General features: G+C 40.2%; 2 protein-coding genes and 1 long non-coding RNA gene across 3 annotated transcripts in view; 2 read left to right on the forward strand and 1 right to left on the reverse strand.

Annotated features, from left to right (window-relative positions):
* LOC103149287 (matrix-remodeling-associated protein 5) overlaps positions 1-13,228 on the forward strand; it is a 28,541-nt gene extending 15,313 nt beyond the window's left edge. Inside the window, exons 7-17 of the mRNA XM_007568366.2 lie at positions 1,164-4,211; positions 4,341-4,570; positions 5,333-5,594; positions 5,698-5,889; positions 5,992-6,510; positions 6,601-6,772; positions 7,814-8,086; positions 8,167-8,293; positions 9,419-9,499; positions 9,728-10,874; positions 11,457-13,228. Coding sequence (XP_007568428.1) covers positions 1,164-4,211; positions 4,341-4,570; positions 5,333-5,594; positions 5,698-5,889; positions 5,992-6,510; positions 6,601-6,772; positions 7,814-8,086; positions 8,167-8,293; positions 9,419-9,499; positions 9,728-10,874; positions 11,457-12,010 — 6,605 coding nt within the window. The 3' untranslated portion in view covers positions 12,011-13,228. The remainder of the gene's footprint in view (positions 1-1,163; positions 4,212-4,340; positions 4,571-5,332; positions 5,595-5,697; positions 5,890-5,991; positions 6,511-6,600; positions 6,773-7,813; positions 8,087-8,166; positions 8,294-9,418; positions 9,500-9,727; positions 10,875-11,456) is intronic.
* The window catches only part of LOC107838210 (uncharacterized), a 19,557-nt gene continuing 58 nt past the window's right edge, over positions 1-19,499 (reverse strand). The window contains exons 2-3 of the long non-coding RNA XR_001664273.1: positions 6,158-6,162; positions 1-120 (exon numbers count right to left, since the gene is read on the reverse strand). This is a non-coding gene — a long non-coding RNA (uncharacterized LOC107838210). The remainder of the gene's footprint in view (positions 121-6,157; positions 6,163-19,499) is intronic.
* rab33a (RAB33A, member RAS oncogene family) overlaps positions 14,201-19,499 on the forward strand; it is a 13,520-nt gene continuing 8,221 nt past the window's right edge. Inside the window, exons 1-2 of the mRNA XM_007568368.2 lie at positions 14,201-14,603; positions 18,434-18,988. Coding sequence (XP_007568430.1) covers positions 18,590-18,988 — 399 coding nt within the window. The 5' untranslated portion in view covers positions 14,201-14,603; positions 18,434-18,589. The remainder of the gene's footprint in view (positions 14,604-18,433; positions 18,989-19,499) is intronic.

Consider the following 19,499-nt stretch of genomic DNA (forward strand, 5'->3'; position numbering starts at 1 on the left):
TGGTCCTGCTTTGGAGTGGATGTGCAGATTAATTCTCTGATCTTTTGAATTTTCTCTGAAAAGAAACTGGAAGACTTGTTGCAGGCGGTAATAGATTGAAGTTCAGGTGGCAATTTCGTACTTCAAAAACCCAAGCTAAAATTCACAAGTTATTACTTAATTGACTAGTTGGGTTTTGGGTTGATTAGAGTCCTGCTTTTCATTTGTTTTGGGTTATGCTTAATGTTATGTCATACTTTAATTTAGTTGTTTGTTTGTTTTTTTGTTTAAAACGTATGCTCTCTTGTAGAGCAAGAAGATTATTACTGCATGTCTTACCCCTCTCTTTCTGCCCTTCTTCCTGTCACGTTATTAATGAATAAAAACCACTGGTGCCACAAAAAACCTTGAACAAAAAAAGCTGTCCCATAACAGAACCAGGAGGAACCCCACATCCAAAGATGTGGGGTTCCATAATGATTATCTTCATTCATTATTGATGTTCACATATAAGTCACAAATAAATGCTCCTTGACTCTTCTAAAAAAATAAAAATTCAAATAAATCCTTAGGAATAAATGTAAGTGAATTTTTTTAAGTCCCACCTTACTGTTTTAAGTTGAACATGGTATTAAGTGACTCAGAGACCTAATTCTCTTTGCCTCTCTTCAAAATGGGGAAGATAACAAAAGATAGCTAGATAACCAGATAGCAAGATACCCATGGTTTCAATAAAGAAACCATGAAAATGAAAACAGATAAAAATCCTTACAGAGTGCTTCATGGAAGTTTTTTTCAAGGATCAGACCAGATCTTTTGTTATGAATATTTACAAAAATCATAACAAAGTACTACTGAGACTGAGATCATTGTTTTTGCATGGAACCAGAACCCAAAAGAAAATATTGCTTTGGTCCGGTTCATCAGACTAGTGGCTGTTTATTCCAAGCTAATTTGCTTTCTCTCCCCCTTCCATTGCCTCTTGGGTAAAATAATTACAGCTTTGTCATTCGTTTGTTACATTTTTAAACATATTTAATCAGGCCCATATGCTTTCTGTTTGGATAAGCAGCAACAGTTGACAATATATTTTCATGCTTATATCAGAAAATGTTTTTTCTCTTCTTGTCTGTTTTCACTGTTTTGCGACTTCCAACCTTTTCTTTTTCTTCACTCTTTTCCAGGAGTAGTGAAATGTAAGAAGGAGCGCGGCTCTGCTGAGACGTGCCCTCAGTGCTCTTATCCTCAACTCCTGAACCAGACGCAGCTCCTGGAGCTTTCTGTAGGCAAGCTCGTCTGTGAACGCCCAGTTCTTCGATCCCCCCTCAAACAATGGGACAATCCTCTTTGGACGGAGTCTGAAGCTGAGCCTGACCTCCCATACACTCGGGACTTAGAAAAACCTTTGGGCGAACTGACCATCGTTCTCTCAGACAGCCATGGAAACCGGGCTTTTGTGTCATGTGATGTGCGCCAGCCGGGCGATGGCTCACCCATTGCATGGGCTTCAAATCCTCAGTCACCCATGGAGATATCTGTGAACGTGTCACTGGTGACCATCCTGGAGTGCGAGATCGATCGAGAAACACTGCAAAATCTTTGGCAACTGGTCGCTTACTACTATGAAACCCCAGCAATTTTAGAGAGAGGTCAACAGAGGGTTAATACTAGCAAAGTTACGTATCAGTATTCCCAGGCTGTCAATGAGAACTCACCCTATTTCACAGAATTAAAAGGATATTTAGAAGCGGAACCAGCATGGCTGCTTCAGCCTAGAGTCACAGTAAAGCTAAACAGGCAACAGACAACAACAAGGAAACTTGTCATGGATTTCACCACTTTAATCACAAAAACCATCAACAGCCATGAGAGGCAAGAGGATGACAATGATGTTACTTCCTCCTGGGCATTAATCCGTAGAGGAACAACTGGAAGGGTTCAAACTGCTCCGGAGGGTACACAGGTCCATTTAGAGTGCAGTGCTGTTACCTCTGACCCAGAAGTAAAAGTAGAATGGATGCTTCCTGATTTATCCACAGTAGAGGAAGCGACAGATAAGGTAGAAATATCTGAAAGAGGCCAGCTTATAATTTCCAATGCCTCTGTCTCTGACTCAGGTCTCTACCACTGCATCGTCCGAAGCAAAACCGCTGTGGACTTGATGCCACTTAGGCTTACAGTCAAAGAGCGGTCACTTAGTCCAACAGCTTTAAATGGGCAGAACATTATGCTTAAGACGGGGAACTCTCTGTCTCTTCCTTGTGAGGTGACCTCAGCTCAGCCAAGTCAAACCTTGTGGTACCTGCCCAAAAACCAAGTTCTCCTGCCAACGCAAAAGACGAGAAGAGCAGAAGTGTTGGAGAACGGCACGTTGGTGGTTAGGAAGATGACACAGGAGGATGCAGGGGAATATAGCTGCTTAGCCTCTAATCTGTACGGAGTTGACATGCTTTCTCACATGGTGGAAGTAACAGGAGAAAAGGATGTAGAAAAGATCAAAGTACAGACTGACAAAGAACCACTTATTTTGCCAGTAGAAACAGATGAAGGGGAGGGCTCAGGGGGTGGCTTTCAAGAGACTATACGGCCTTTTGCTACTCAGCTTCCAAAGAAGGTAGGACGACCAAACAATGGCTTGTTTAAGAGAACACGTATGAAAAATTTAAAGAGAAAGCCCAATAAATCTGTTAAGGAATTGGATCCAAATCGCTGGGCGGAGATACTGGCCAAAGCTAAAGCTAAACCGAGTGTTCCTCTGCCTACTGAGCAGTCACTAGAAGAGCCCAGTACAGTAACAATCCAAGCTGGCACTGTCAAAACCTCAACTTCTAGTGTGAGCACAACTGCAGAGAATTTATTGTACTTTACAACCCCTTATTATACAACGAAAAAAAAGTTTCCCTTTCAAGGAAAGGTCAAGCCTGAATCCCATTCAAGAAATGGAAAAATGGAGGATGTCTACAAAGTACCCAAAATACAGCAAAATCAGCTGTTAGTTGTAGGCCCTGTTATCCTTGGAAGTACAATACCATCCTTACAGCATGTTCATCACACCCCAAAAACAGTACAAAGTTTCACAACTCCACCTAATCTCCTTGTCAAACAACCAGAAACCAAACAAATTGACGAGGGAAGAAGAAACTTTGTTCCTGATTGGTCTAACAGGAGAAGACCCTTTCAAAGACGTAGAAAGCCCCCAATGAGAAAACTCAAACCACACAAAAACCCCTTCTACCAAACATCTAACAACCCCCAAGGAACTGTTCCTCACAAAACAATTACCACACCAACAACAACTACACCCACCACTACTACAACTACAACCACTACTACTACAACAACAACTACCCCTGCTCCAACTACACTGGAGTACAGTGAACCCCTCCCTGCTGAGTATGAGGTAGAAGACAACAGTGAGAAATACTATGAAGATTATGACTACAAGAGTGGTGAAAGTTTGGAAGCTACAGATGATGTAATCAGTGAAATCTCTCCTGCCACCCATCTCCATGATAGCATTACCCCCTCTCCACCGGACAGAGAAAAAAATCCTCATCTGAATCAACAAGAATTACCTAATAAAAAGACCATTCCTACTCCAAAGTTGGAGACTCAAATTTTAACGAGAACTGAAGATGTAGTAGACCTTGAGAAAAGCCCAGTGGAGAGAGAATGGCTCAAAGGACAAACAGAAGGAACTGACAGCAACAATGAAAGTAATGATAAAATCCTTGCAAGAGTAAATGAGAGTGAGAATATGAACGCATCCGAGGAGCAAGAAAAATTTACAAAGGGAGGTGAGAGACACAAGGAAAAATCAAAACCGGAGATCGTTGCTCAGAGCTACAATTCACAAGATGAATTTCCGTTAACATCCCGTAACAGACAAAGAGTTACCACAAGACCTTCACCTGATCAAAACCTGCCTGCACAACCAAAGACAGCAAAACCAACTAAAAAGATTGAAAACCACCACCCACAAGTCATGGAACCACTTCATCCTTGGCTGCATCAGAACAGCCATGAAAGAGGACAAACCAGTAGTTCCAGGACTACACACACAGATCAGGACAGGAATGCAGTAAGACATGGTCAAGTAAATCCCAGCAGGCATTCTCGGCCCCCTAAAGTTCCTCCAACCTCCCGCTGGTCCACACACCATCATCATCATCAATACTACCCCATGTACCCTTCCTGGTCTGGTCAAAGGCCATTTCCTCACCCAAGGCAAGGTAAATACAGCTAAGATATACAGAAACTTGTGTATATTTTGTTTACTCAAACAACCTTTGTTGTAGATTTATGAGTTGTAGAGTTATGAGAGCAGTCACTCAAAGTTACAACACATGGTCTGTTTATAGGGCTGACACCCACTCATCGATCCTGGCCTTTCCTTCACCCGTGGAGCCATGGCTCGTTTGTCACCAACCGACCAGAAATAACAGCTGAGACTGTAAAACCCACACCCACTGTCTCAGGAATAGACCTTTCCAATTTCTATCATCATAATCATCAAAATCATCATGTTGACAGCAAGACCCAAACAAGAGATCATCTGTTTCTTTCGAGGCTCAGAAACCGATACAGACAGGTAAAAGGAGGGCTGTGTTTTTGAAATATTTGATGAAGCAGGATTTCTATTTGCCCTGTTATTCAGGAATTAGAATTTGTGTTTTATTTATGTTATAAAACAAACTTCTTTTAAGCTCCTGGTAATGCTATACATACTTTTTGGATGATCTACAATCATCCGTCCCTGCATATACTTTTAACTCTGTGGCTATACAATTAGCCACATTTGAGATTTTGAATTAGATTGGGGACAGTGAAATTTTAGGGTTCTTATTGTACACCTGGTAATGTCTGTATGCAAATTTATCAACTATTTTCTTGTTTTATTCATTTAAAACATGAAAAATATAACTTTCATTTTCTTGGACGGTCATCACAAGTCAATATCGTCTTTACTAAATAACAGACTTTCCTACAATTTGTTATAAATTAAGAGATTTATTGCATGCTATTACTTTTGCAAATTTTGACCTGTGAATTTGAAGTTTGTAAAATATTTCAATATACTGACCGCACTGATAAAGGCCCTAAGAAGTGTCCAAAGTGGTTTTTGGGGTATTTGCAGCCCTTTGAATAGTTTTAAGTGGTCGTTAGTACAAACTCGTATCACCAGCAAAAACACTTTGGGAAATTTTCAAGGTCAGAATATAATATACTGCCTAAAATATTTTAAAATGGCAACTTTTAGGTACAACTTGCAAAACACAGACACATAGATAAATAAAAATCAGTATGCGTAAGAGTAGTTCAGAATGCCCAGCTCTGGTTTTGATTTTTTCAGGCCCAGCTTGATCGGATTGCTCAGCTCGGAAGGATAGCCACACCAAAACCCCGGGTTGGCTACAAACCTCCTCCTCCAGTCACACCTAAAAAAGACTCTCCGTCCCTGCATAGACCTTTAACTCTGAAACAACCAGCAGCCACTGCTTCATACTTTTACTCCCATGAGCACTTAAAGCCTGCTAAACCATCATATTCATCATTCCTTGAACTCCCCCCAACCCCTCCTGGAAACCCAACAACGTCTCCTGCTCTGCATGTAGGTAGGTGGCCTGTTCAGTGAAGTAAGTCTTAAAAAGAGCCAACATATATTTCTAGATCTATTTTGCACCCTTTATAGTTTTGCTATGTCAAACGTCTTTTAAGGACAAATCAACCCACCGAATCCAACAGCTGCTGCTCCTTTCCCGTGGTTGTTTGGAGTTAATGGGATGAAACCTCGTATAACCACACTTAGTACAGCAAGTGTGTCAGTGCTGGCCGAGGATGATGTGCTCCTGCCCTGCAAAGCATCTGGGAACCCTGAACCTAACATCGCTTGGACCAAAGTCTCTACAGGTAAAATATTGAAAGAAAAATAATGGAAGAAAGAGACAAAAAGCAAAGTCAAGTTGAAAATGATTAATTTTTATCTTGTTTTGTTGTCTGTTCTGCCACTAGGTGCCACTATCCCAGCCAACACCAAACACGGGTCACGTTTTGAAGTCTTCAAGAATGGAACTTTCTTCATTAAAAATGTGCAACTTCAGGATCGAGGACAGTACCTCTGCACAGCGCACAACAGGTTTGGATCGGATCGTATGGTGATCACCCTAGCAGTCCAGACGGAGGCTCCCAGGATCCAGCCGCCCAAGACCCCAGAACTATCAATCTACTTAGGGAAAACTGTGGCATTCGACTGCCTCGCTTCTGGGAAACCACCTGCCCAGATTTCCTGGATTCTCCCAGACAGGACGTTTGTGCGAGACCCCGGAACCATTCACACTGTCCTTTCTCCAATGTCGCTGCTTCAGAACGGGACACTCAGAATTCACTCAGCCAATTTCTCCAGCAAAGGAGACTACAAATGTATAGCAAGCAATGCAGCTGGTGCTGACACAGTCACTTATCAACTCCACGTGGCAGCTTTGCCTCCGAGCATAAGTGAAGGAGTACAGGACACAGTGATCATTCAACCAGGTGAGAGATGACAAACAAATCTACTGCAATCTATTCAAATCCTGTTGAGAACTAGTCTTGTTTGTGGCTTACAGTAGTTCATTTACCCAGACAGGAGCATGTATGCCCACTGCTCTGCGAAGGGCGAGCCAGTGCCTGCTCTGAAATGGATACTTCCATCAGGCGTCCATGTTAAAGCATCACAGTTTCTGGGACGCAGAGTATTCGTCTTCCCAAATGGGACACTGTTCGTAAAGAATGTTATGCCATCTGATGGTGGGAGGTATGAACTGTAAATTGGCTTAATTTAATTAATAAAATTAATATCTAATTGAATTTAAACATATCACTAACAGTACTTTGGATTTTTTTAAACAACTTTGTTCTGCCTGTTGGTGCGATGATGTGAATATCAAAGTAGACACAAAAAACATTATGACCTTAGCTAATGACGCTTCCAGAATAGTGGTAGCTTAGTTTTTCCTATTTGTTAATATTTTTTCTCAGACATTAAACTTTTAACCTAATTGTCCTGATTAATAATCAAGGACAGTTCATCGTTCACTAATCAACCATTCAAACCAACCTCAGTCTGCAACAAAGTGTTTTTACAGGGTTCACGAGTAAAGCTAAGAGCTATGTAGCGGTTAGCTAGTGACAACAACCTTGTATCTTGGACTGCCTTCCTAAACATTTTAGCAACTCAGATCTGTAAGTACCTCCCTTGGATGCTCAGAAACAATTAATCAGTGGATAAACTACATGTCCTCCCTTTATGTCATAGTATCTAATGGTAAAGAAAGAAAAGGATCCCAAAAAGGAGGGTTAATTGTAATCAATGACATTATCAATTTTCAGCAGTATTGGAATTAGATGCTTACCTGAAATTGCACAGCCCTAATTGTCAGAAATGCTTTGGTGATATGTGTCTCATAAATAATGTATATGAAATGACAACATGAATGTTGTCCAATCAGAATTGAATAGAAACCTCTCTCCTCTCTTTACAGACAAAATATCCAACTGATATTACTGTTAATACAATTTTCATCTCAGAAACTTCCTCAAATGTGGCTAATGTAATCAACTCCAGAGGCCTAATGGGGAAGGCAGAACATTTCAGAGTTAACTAGTATTAGAACTTGACGAGGTTAACTTAGAATTAGGTCAGCACTAGAAATAAAGGACAGTTGCATTCAAGTACACTGGAACCTCTCTGATAAAGGTTCCAACCTGTAAACTTTTTCATATTTCATAACCAAATGCAAAGTGAGCTCAAGGTCAGAAGGAGTTTGACAAACCAAATTCCCATCTACCTTTACAGGTACGAGTGTTTGGCCAGCAACGCAGTGGGTGTTGCCAAGCGAACAGTCCTGCTGGAGGTGAAAGAAGATTCCTCCTCTTTATTTGGCCAACGTCCTCCTCCTCCTCCTCTTCCCATCCCGCCAACCCAGAGTCATGGTTCTCCATCCCGTCAACATGTTGTGTCAGCTTTGTATGGTTCTGCTGTCTACCTCCATTGTCCAGAGTCCACTGGATCCTCAAGAGGGACTTTGTGGCAGCTGCCCTCTAAGATCATCCTGGAGCATCAATACAGGCAACTGAAATATCCTTTGACTTTGTGAACAACAGCTACATTGAACTGCAATATTGTAATCTATCTTTTTCTGCCTTTAGCCCAGAGAGACCAATTAAAGTTTTTCGTAATGGGACCCTCAGGATCCTTCAGCTAACAGAGCTGGATGGTGGAAATTATCAGTGCATCTTTCAGAGGCCTAATGGGGAAGACATGGAGCTTTTCCAGGTAAGACCAGAAAACATAATAGCTTGAAGTTCAGTTTGCAGCATAATCTTTCCAGTTGGTCTCTTTTTCTCTCATTTGTCTGTTTTTTTTTTTTCATTATCAATCTTAATCTTAATTTAGAAGATCAATTTAATCTGTACATCTCCTCAAAGACTTAAAAGTAATGTCTTTCTTGGCCTCTGACAGTTTTATTATATCAACCCTTACAAAGCATGTTTTCAAACAAGCTGCAATTCTCCAAAATTTATTCCAAAATTAGCTTACTGGTGTATTTTGGAATTACACCAGACATACATCTTTCTAGTTCCAGGTAGGAAGAAACGATCCAAAGATGGGTACATTGCGGCGGACAACATGGACAACACTAAAGTTGTATGTGGCATTTAGATAATGCTCAGCTGGTACTAAGAGGCCAAGAGTGTGCCAAGAAAATATTTTCTACAGTTTAATACCACCAGTGGCAGTCTAACCCGTTGATTCTTGCACCTTGTTTGGTTTTCTGCTGACTTCTTTAAGATTTATGGTGTCCTTCATGATTTGGTTTAAATGAACCATTATGCCAATTTTTTCTAACCTTGGACATCAACAAAGCAGTTTCACATATACTACTGCCACTCACTTAATGTTTTTCCAAACCATTCAATGCAAAATAAGAGCAATGGTTGTGAACAACAATCACAGTAGATCAATAATTTCTGAAATACTTAGACGACAAGGTCTGACTGACACCAACAACCAACAACAGCCATGTTCAAAATCACTTAAATCCCCTTTTCTCCTCCAGTCTGATGTGGGGTTTGAACCTAGAAAGTCATGTCTGCACTGCGTCACTGCCATGGTGAATGCTACAAATGCTAACAAGCTAGTGTATTACTCACTTTATATAGCCAAAAGACCATTTTAGTAGTCTTCCAGTGCTAACCACTTTACATGTCCATGTTTAACAACAACACAAAACAATGTTGTACAGATTGTGACCCAAATATTTTCAAGATATCAAAGTTCTTGCCAGGAATTGTGAAAACAATGTTTCTTGGCAACTGTCAATGCCTACTGAATCCTGTACATGTGATTAGAAAATGCCAATTTTTGTCTGAAACATTAAATATGTATTTACCTCAACAGGTAGAAGTGCTGATGACTCCCCCTCGAATTGAACATGTAAGGACCGCACAGACCAGAGTGACTTTCGGAGAGAATTTCCAGGTAATTGCTAAAAAATTAAGCAGAATATTAATAACTAATATTGTTCTCATTCTAATGTCACAGGTATCGGTTTAAATTTTACTTCTATAATTTCCATTGTAAACCGAACAACAGAAAATTCTGGGTTTCTGTTTGGTTTTGTTTTTTCATCAAGACTGTGGTTCTACTATAAAACAACATAAACCATCAGAATCATTCTTCCTTCTTCTTCACTGTTTTTGTTCCAAGGTGGATTGTGTTGCGACTGGCCTACCCAACCCAGAGGTCTCCTGGAGTCTTCCAGATGGAACATTGGTTAACAATGGCCTTCAGTCTGACGACAGCGGCCTTCGCAATCGACGTTATGTGATGTACGGGAATGGAACTTTACTTCTTCAGCAGATGGGCAGAAAAGACGAAGGGGACTACACTTGCCACGCAACGAACAAACTAGGCAAAGATGAAAGAAAACTCAGTGTCAAACTGGGATCAAATGCTCCACAAATTGGATTAAAATCACAATCACTTGTGAAAGTGAAACTGGGAGAGTCAGTCAAACTGAGCTGTCAGGCAACAGGTGAGCCTAAACCCAGAATCACATGGATCTCACCACATACGGATGTGATACCACCACTGTCAGACAAATACAGGGTTGTAGATGACGGAACGTTAATTTTGAAGAAAGTGACACTGGCCGATGAAGGGAAATATGCCTGTGTGGCACGAAATTCTGCAGGTGATGATATTAAAAACATGATAGTTGAAGCTGAACTCCAGGAACCCTACATCAACGGTGTGAGAGGGAAGACTACGGCAAAGCTTTTGGCTGTTTCATACCAAACAGCACTTCTGGATTGCAGAGTGGAGGGAAAACCTGAACCCAAGGTCTGGTGGCTGACTCCATATGGCCACTCACTAACACCACCCTACCTTGGCGGTCGCTTCCAAGTCCACCAGAATGGAAGCCTAGAGCTGAGGGGTGTTAGGAAGACGGATGCAGGCAGGTACAAGTGTTTTGCTAAAAATCACCTGGGTGAAGCTTCCCTTTCAGTTGAGATGGAAGTGGCGTCGCTAGCTGAGAAACCCAGCTTTGCCAGTCCTAACATTGAGATCTTACCAATTAAGCAAGATGGTGGTGAACTGATTCTGGAGTGCCCTGCTCGCGGCACGCCTATCCCAGAGATTTCTTGGGTGCTGCCCAATGGGACTATGTTATCACCCGGACGGAGACTTCAGCGTATTACTCACCATTTTGGAAATGGGACTCTGTGGATCAATCAGCCAACGCCAAGTGATAAAGGAATTTACCGGTGCCTAGCAAGAAACATAGCAGGACAAGCAGAGAAACGATATTCCCTGGAGGCTGGGTGGAAACCTGTGATCAGAGGAACAACAGGTAGGCTATCGCTTCTCAAATCCATAACATGTAGTTATCATTTTAATTTAATAGGTAATCACTATTCTGGTCCTTATTTGTTATGATGTCCAGAAGAAAAAAAACTTTTTATCCCTAAAATAAAGGTAGTGCACTTAAATCGGATTTATTGCATCCAAAAGGTGTTTGGCTTATCTGAAATTTCAGTTGGTTAATCGCATCAACTGAGCTGCTTACCTCAAACACGGGTCTTTAGCTCCAAGTTTGGCAACTTTTAGACAGATTTCTGTTCCAATAAATCTGAATAAAATTAAAAGCTCCTGAGGCGATAATTCAACCATTTGATTCGGGTTTGATGTAGCAGGGATGCCTCTAAAAGTTGCAGGAGAGTTGCTCTTGAGGACATGAGTTGAAGACCTCTCTTTCAGAGTATGCTTTGTATTCCCTCCAGAAATTAGATATAATTTGGAGTCACAACAGCAGTAGAAAATTAAGCTCAAAATTTGCTATACCAAGGCCAAGCCTATGGGCTATGGCTTAACCGAGTTTTGTTTGTTGTCTTTGTTAATTTCTAATCTAATTCTTATGATTTTATCCAATCAGGTGGAATGAAGATCACTTATGGACTCAGTCTGAACCTACCTTGCACTGTTGATAGCTGGCCACAGGCACTGATTACATGGACCCTACCCAATGGAGTAGTTTTGGACAAACCACAGAACGTTGGTCGAATATCTTTCCTCACCAATGGAACCCTACACGTGAGGCAGATTGCCCCCTTTGATAAGGGAACATATATTTGTAGAGCCTCAAACTCTTTTGGATCCTCAACTCTATCTTACCCCGTTATCGTGATGGTTTTCCCTCCCCGGATCACAAGCACAATGGCCTCCATCACAAGAGTCATTCGAGGAACCCCAGTCATGCTACGGTGTGCAGCAACAGGCATTCCAAAGCCAGATATTTCGTGGACGTTACCTGGGCGTACCACGCTGTTACCTCACAACCACTACACAGTGCAGAGAGGGGTTCATATGACAGACGGGGGTAGTCTGGTCATACAGAATCCGGTGCTGACAAACTCTGGAATTTACAAATGCAATGCTAAAAATGCCCTTGGAACAGATTTCAAATCAACATACCTACAAGTCATTTGAGGGACCAGATGACTCTCATAGCAGACTATGACTGAGTGAAAATTCTTTGTTGGGGACTGACTAATCATGATCAAGATGTTCTGCTGGCAGATGTAAAACAGCTTGACCTGTGGCTTTGAAGCTTGAGATACTATGGATAAGATTTTTTTGTAACTACAGTACTTGTTTTGCATTTCAAGTTTTGTTCAACTCTGCAGATTCACACTGAAATATATTTTTATGAAGAATATTTTTCTATAGGAAGCTTTGGTTTCTTGACCATTCCAAAAGTTTCATGTGGCATTGTTGTTGATCTTCTGTGTTTGAATATTCTAGGGGTAGGCGCTTAATATGGCTGGGTGTAATTTGGTGCTTATATCTAGACATAGCTATCTCTGTTATGGCAGAAATATAATTTACAGTGTTTTCAACTGTATCTATATCCATGTCTTAAAATCTTTAAGGAATTTAGCGTTTCATGAAACAGTACAGTTCATCACAAAATGTTATCCTGAATGAGTCACAATCAAATATAAACTGGACACACACCTGTTTGCACATTTTTTCTGTGGTTTGTAACAAAATTATTTGTGGAAAATTTGCTCATTTGCAGATTTATGAGTTGGATATATCAAAAATATCCTAAAGGAAATGCAGCTTCGGAGGCTGAATGCCTGAGACCAATGCTACTTGACATGTTATTGGCCGGCGTTTACAAAGCAGCAAATCCAGGTGCACCATTCATGTTTCCTGGTGCTGATTGGCTGTACCCCCACGAGCAGAAATAAGGCAGACCATGGATGTTAGCTTCTGCAGTTGGGCTCAGATTGTTTCCATTGTGTGTATTATTGCATATTAAGGTATATTTGAACTATTAAAATAGGCAGTTATAAGCATTTTTAGAGAAAATCTAAAATATTTGTGGACTTCAGCTATTTTTGGGTGGCTGTGGTCTCTAACTCCCCACTACCAAGGCTTCATTATACTTGGATCCTTAGCAAACAACAGCATGGTGATAAGTGCCACATATTGGGAAATTTTGGGGTATTTTCCATATGAAGGTCAAAATGCTCTCAGATCTTGCTCTACGTTGAAACATGTACATTGCATAATGTTCTACAAGTGTAATTATCGTGTCTATTCTCTCACATTTCTGGCATTACAGGCACATTGTGACAACATGAAAATATGTTTGCATAATTTATGAGTTAACAGAATAAACAGGTGTTGATGTTTTTATCGATTACCTCAGTACTCACTTTCTGAAGTTAGCAAGGTTTTATGAAATATTCTAGAAAAACTCAAAAAGCAACACCTCATGCTCTGATGTAAGATTAGTTGAGAAAGTTACGTCCATTAATTGGTCAGAAAAAGGTCACAAGGCCGCTTCTAGGGGTGTTTTAACACTGATTAGTCTTGGCGGGTTCAGTTGGGTGAGGAAAGCCCAAAATTTCTCAACATCATTTAGTTTGGTTCACTTTAACAACTCACTTTTAAAAACCAGGGTTTCCCCCAGTGTATTATAAGCCTGGCAGGCCACCAGGCCCTACTTGCCCACCTACCAGGTTAAGTATCATTTATTTAATTTAAATAGGGCTTCTATACACCAGTAACAGTGATAGTAAAGACAGGTTAAACTAAGTTTATAGTTGGTACATTGAACTGGACCTCACACAAACTGTGATGCCTGCAGCTCTGAATTTTTGTGACTTTTAACATTTTTTTAACACAAAAACACGATGGGCCACTGGTTGACTGCCCTAGCCGTCGAGCTTAGCAGGTTTTGTGGGGGAAACCCTGAAAGCAGAACAACTGCCTTCAAGAAATTACAGGAGCTGTTCATCTGGGGCGCTACCACAGGAAGCTCTCCAGCATGTTGTCCAGAAAATGATGAGCCTAAACAAAGCAAACTGTCTGAGAAAAATAAACTCTGGTCTGTCTCAAGTAGAACAAACAGCCTGTGTGTTTGCAGTCTGGAAAATGGAAAATACATTTTTCAAAATTAAAGATTCAATGTAAGTGTGACAAAAACAATAAAACAGACAGAAATCTATAAGGATACAAATGAACTTTCACATCGCTGTTGGCGTTGAACGACAGGGAAATCAGCGCAGAGAGATTTGAAAACAGAACACCGGGGAGCGCGTGTGATTTCTGCATCAAAATATCTACATATTATGCAAATCATTTCTGTCTTTCGCTGCTGGTTTGTGTTCTTCAGGACGTGAATGTCCCACTGAGCATCTTTCCGAGACAAACGGGCCTTTTACCCAGGATGAAGGGGAGCTTTGTAAGACAGAAGCCTTGGGATTGTTTAACGCTGCCAGTGTGTGCTCGCTGTATCTGTATGAGAAAGAGATTATGTGGGTGTCTCTCAGAGGAAGAGATCGAGCGGCACGCCTGTGTTTGTGCTTGTGAAAGGAAGAAATAGGGACAAGTGTTTTGTCATTCCGTCCACATTTCAGTCTGCTGTCGGCAGACAGCTGTGCCGTGTCAACAGAGGTGGGCGGGCGGGCGTGTGTCTCGCAGGTGATGCTACTGCAGGGTTGAGTTCAAATGAAAGCTGAGCATCACAAACACTGTGCTGCTTCTTTGTGAGGTACAAATGAAAAAGGTAAGTGAAACTTTTTTTTGTCTCCTTTGTCTTTTGCTAAACGCAAGAACAGTCTGGCTGCGGTTTTCAGAAAAAAGAAAATGACTCTATGGTGAAGACAGTCTTTATGTCTCCATAAAATTGGTGACACATTTATCTAGTAAAATAACACACTACATTCCAGCAGTATTTAAAGATAGATTAGAATATTAGTGGAAAGCCCTTTTATTTTGGGAAATTTATCAGCAAGTGAAATTATATTATGTCTCAAAACAATTTCCAAGTTCAATTTATAACCACTTTGCATTTGTCTTTAACTTTGCAGCAAAACCGTATAGCAAGCAAGCATGTAGTGATGGAGAGCAAACACTTCCTCTAACCTGAAAGAAACTTCCCACAGAAGCTGGCTCAGTGTGAGCAGCCATCTACCATGACCCACCGGGGGTTTAAGCAAATACACTGAAAAAGAAGCACTAGCATAGGAGTACATTCTGTATTAAAAATAGCAAAACGTTAATGCCAGAAGAAAGAGAACATTAAGTTGTTAGAAGCATTATCCCAGTTGACACCCCCTGATCAGGTATAAGAGAAAAAAAATGTAAAAACAAATCTTGCTACACTTAAGATAAAAAAATGAAGAAAACAGAAAGTTAAAAGTGGAAATATCAGTAAAATAATGCACATTTTAGAGAAGGAGGAGTTAAGGTCTACAGAGTCCTCAAAGGGACATGGGGAACATTTTTCTTTAGCATTCCCTCGCAATAAGCTTACTGTAATATTTGCTGGTCTATTTTGTGTACAGTCACAAATGTCAATTTAAAATTTCAAATGTATACATATTTAAAGAGTCTGAACTCTTTGGTGCAAAACACCGATTGTAAATCAATTTATTCACTGCATGTTTATGTCTCTCTGTGTAAGTTTGAGATGAAACTGCACATGAAAACATCCCTTTGAACCATTCAGACCAACATAAAAGAGACACAATCAAAACTGTCAGATGACTTTATTACCCTGTGATAACTCAGAAATAGTCCAAATAGTTTGGATGTATTTTTTTTATTTCTTTCCTTCTTATGGAAAGTTTCTGCTTATATCCCAGGTTTGTGGTGCATTTCTATCCTAAAGAAAAAGACATAAAACTTCAGACATTTCACAATAAGATATTAACATACATGGAAAAATCTCACAAAAGCCTTATAGCAGAAAGTACGATGGCCACCTTAAGAAAGGCTTGCATTATTCAATAATGCCACACGAACTGATTAGTGCATTATTGCGAGAAAACGCAGACGTTTTGCGAGGTAACGCAAAAGAAGAAAAAAAATCCTCCATGTCCCATAAAGTTCTCATGTGGTCCAGATGCAAAATAATAATAATAATAATAATAATAATAATAATAATAATAATAATAATAAAAATCAACCTTTATTGAAGTGTCACAAATCAGTTAAAGGTTTCACAAATCACAAACTTGGTTTTAAATATTCTGCTATTAGTCGAAATTAATCTAGTCTGGGTTTAAAGAGTCCACGTGCTGTAGTTTTTTAACTAGTGTAGGTGAAAGATGCTGACGGTGGTGAAAAATGATGTGGCGTCGCCCTTTAGTCAACTTCAGTTTCACCAGACTAAGGTTTTTTGTTTGTAATACGAGAAAAAAAAATGTTGTATAAAAAAGTTGTTTGAGAAGAGCAAGCAACTTGGCATCAGTTTTACAATAAGGACATTTTTAACCTTTTAACACATCAAAATGAAATTATTATCTGTCCAGGACTTTGAAATGATTGTTTAAACTATTCAACATTTCAAAGAAAGAACCACGGACTTGCTGGGCTAGTCATGTCAGATCTTGATAACTTTATCTAAGCGTTTTTCTCATTCAAATGACATTTTTAGTCAGTATTGCGTCTTTATTCTGCCAGTAGTATAATTCTTGTATTTCTTTTTGTATTAAAAAAAATAGCCTGACCTAATAATCCGTCATACTTTCTTTACTAACCTCCTCTGCCGTTTTTCTTTACACTGTCACAAACTTCTCCATCTCTCCTCTGTGGAGGTAGATATGTTTTAAAACCTTCGCGCTTGTCTCCTCCTCCGTCACTCACTGTCAGCTCTGTTTACACCAGCAAGTATCTGGCTTTTTTGAACAGGCAGTCTGTTGCTTAATTTGAACAGTGCTGCCGCCTAGCGACTGGAGGCTTTTTTCTCAGTTAAGCGTTAACGGAGAAAAAGTCCACATTTTATTTAAATAAATAAATCTATTCTCGCTCCATAGAGAATAGAAGGGCTTTTTTAAACGTCATACGTTTGAACTGCTGGTGTTTCAGCTGCTCTCTCTAGTAGCATGTTGGGGATATCTGGACAGGAAGCTGGAGCAGCCTCATTTTCATCATTTATGTCACTTTGAAGAGAGGGAAAAATGTATTGTTTGACAAAACAGATTTATTAGATCAAGAAAATATTATGTGATCATATGTGATACAGTTTTGTGTCATTAGAAAAATAGACAACTCAATGTAAAAAGAAAAAAAAAGTCAATTTTTACAGAATAAACCTTAAACCTTAGCTCACCTTTTGGACTTAGAAATAAGTAAAATTCTGTTATTAGATGTTCTGACTGAGACAATGAAGTCCACTTTATTTTGTTCTGATTCAGAATAAAACCCTGTAGCTCTCATAATTTAGTTATGCAACAGAGTTTACATTTCAATATGACTGCATATAGTATTAATTTAATATGGCATCTTCACATTATGTTAAAGATGACTGGAATCTAGGTTTGCCACAATCCTCAGCATTTTAACAACTGGGTTATTTTGTGGAATGTGACAATGTGAACTGGCTGATCAGATCATGTGGCAAGGCTGCGTGAGAAAATTCAGAGTCGCCATGACATTGTACCTAAAAGAAAAAAAACCCTTTTATTTAGAAGTTCTTTGATTCATGTTCATGTGATTCATAAACATGTGCTGGTTACTTTTCTGGGGGAAAAAAGTTGAAAATATTTATCATGCACATAATAAAGTGAGGATAGGAAATGTGCAGTCCTGTGTAATCAGAAAAATCAATAATTTTTTTCTTTGATAATTGAGAAATAATTATCTGTGACATATTGCATTTTTTGGTATTGATTCAATACCAAGTAAATACAAGGCCTGTATCGCCAATACTGATACCAATACTGATACTTTTAATTTAAGTTTGATATATCATCAAACTTCTGACATTCATGGGTATTTGTTGTTGTTCCTTTTATTTATCTTTGTTCAAACCTGTGACAAAATTTAGACAAAGTTTAAAGGTGTCTACAAAACACCTTTATGAAATACTTTGATAACATATTAACATGACAACCAGTACAAACCAGAAAAAAAGCAAAACACAGCAAGTGAAAAGCAAAACACATTAGTATGCATATTTTTTCTAAGCAAACAGAGCACAGAAAATTATCATTTGAGAGAAAATCCAAACCGAAATCTGTTCTAAGGTAGAATTTCTAAACTACAATATAGAAACAAAACAAAATTGTCAAGAGGTAATCTGAAACTAAAAGTTTCGATCTTATCACGCTGGTAATAATGTGATACTGACACCAACTTAGAATCGATATTAGTGATATTTTTGGATAGATCCGCCCATCTCTACCAAATAGATTAGAAAAGATGAACCATGAAGTACAAACATCTACAACCAGTTCTTATCTTTTCAAGATGAAGTCCAGAATGGAAAAAAAATAATAATAATTCAGATAAATTACTTTTAAAAACTTACAAATGCATTCATGCTGTTGTGATTCAGGCTTAAATCAGTCATTGTTTTGTTAAATTGATAATGATTCTTCTCCCTTTAAGGCTTCCGTCACTTGCTGAAAGACAGCATCGTGGTCATTGTTGCATCTCTGGTCTCCTCCTCCCTTTCTCCTCCCTTCACTCTCCTCTCAATCCGTCCAACCCCCCACTTCTCTCCATTCACGCACCCCGACTTGCGCATCGCCTCCTCCGGCAATAATGACCAAGGATTCCCCGGAGGAGGAGACCCGAGTTCCGGGCGGCGGCATCGGAGGAGAAGGGAGCGCGGGGAGAGGAGCATCCAGAAGAAACCGAGCGGACGACAATGTCACCATCCTGACATCCTCCATGGATTTCTACAGAGCCGGCCGGAGTCGAGCCAGCAGCAGCAGCGACGCCGCCCCGAGCCTCACCTCCTCCGTGGACCTGAGCACCTCCTCCCTGGATACGAGCATCCAGACGCGGATCTTTAAGATCATCGTCATCGGGGACTCCAACGTGGGGAAGACATGCCTCACCTTCCGCTTCACGGGGGGCAGCTTCCCCGACAAGACCGAGGCCACGATCGGCGTGGACTTTAGGGAGAAGGCGGTGGAGATCGAAGGGGAGACCATCAAGGTAAAGGCAGCGGCGGAGCTGGATGTGGACGAGAGGAGCGGTGTTTCGCCCTCCGCCCCTCCCCCTCCCCGGGCTTCAGCTCAGAGGATGACTCGGGCCTGGTCTCTTATTAATCCCCCAGGCTGTGAAAGCACAGTTCTCCTCCTCAGCTTTATTGATTATCTATGGGCAGGGGTGCTGATATGTACTTTCTGAGGTATGTATTATAGCACCCTTCACACCTGTAACTACGGCTCACATTGCAAAAACAACAGTGGCCTGTCATTTTACAAGTAACTTGAGTTAACCTGAATTTTTGCAAGCCTCCTCTGGATAGACTGAATTAACTTACCTACTGTTTATCAACCACTTTGAAAAGCTTTTGTCATCCCTGTAACATTTTTATCCTTGTCTGTCCTTTTTTTGTTTGTTTTCTGCCACCGATAGCTTTTTTTTTCTGCCTCTCTATTGTCATCAGTCGACAACATCAGACGGCCTATTAGGGTTATTGTGGGTAGGGGGAAAAGGAGAA

This window comes from Poecilia formosa, unplaced genomic scaffold (genome assembly GCF_000485575.1).
Source record: "Poecilia formosa unplaced genomic scaffold, Poecilia_formosa-5.1.2 Scaffold221, whole genome shotgun sequence".
NCBI classification, from domain to species: domain Eukaryota; kingdom Metazoa; phylum Chordata; class Actinopteri; order Cyprinodontiformes; family Poeciliidae; genus Poecilia; species Poecilia formosa.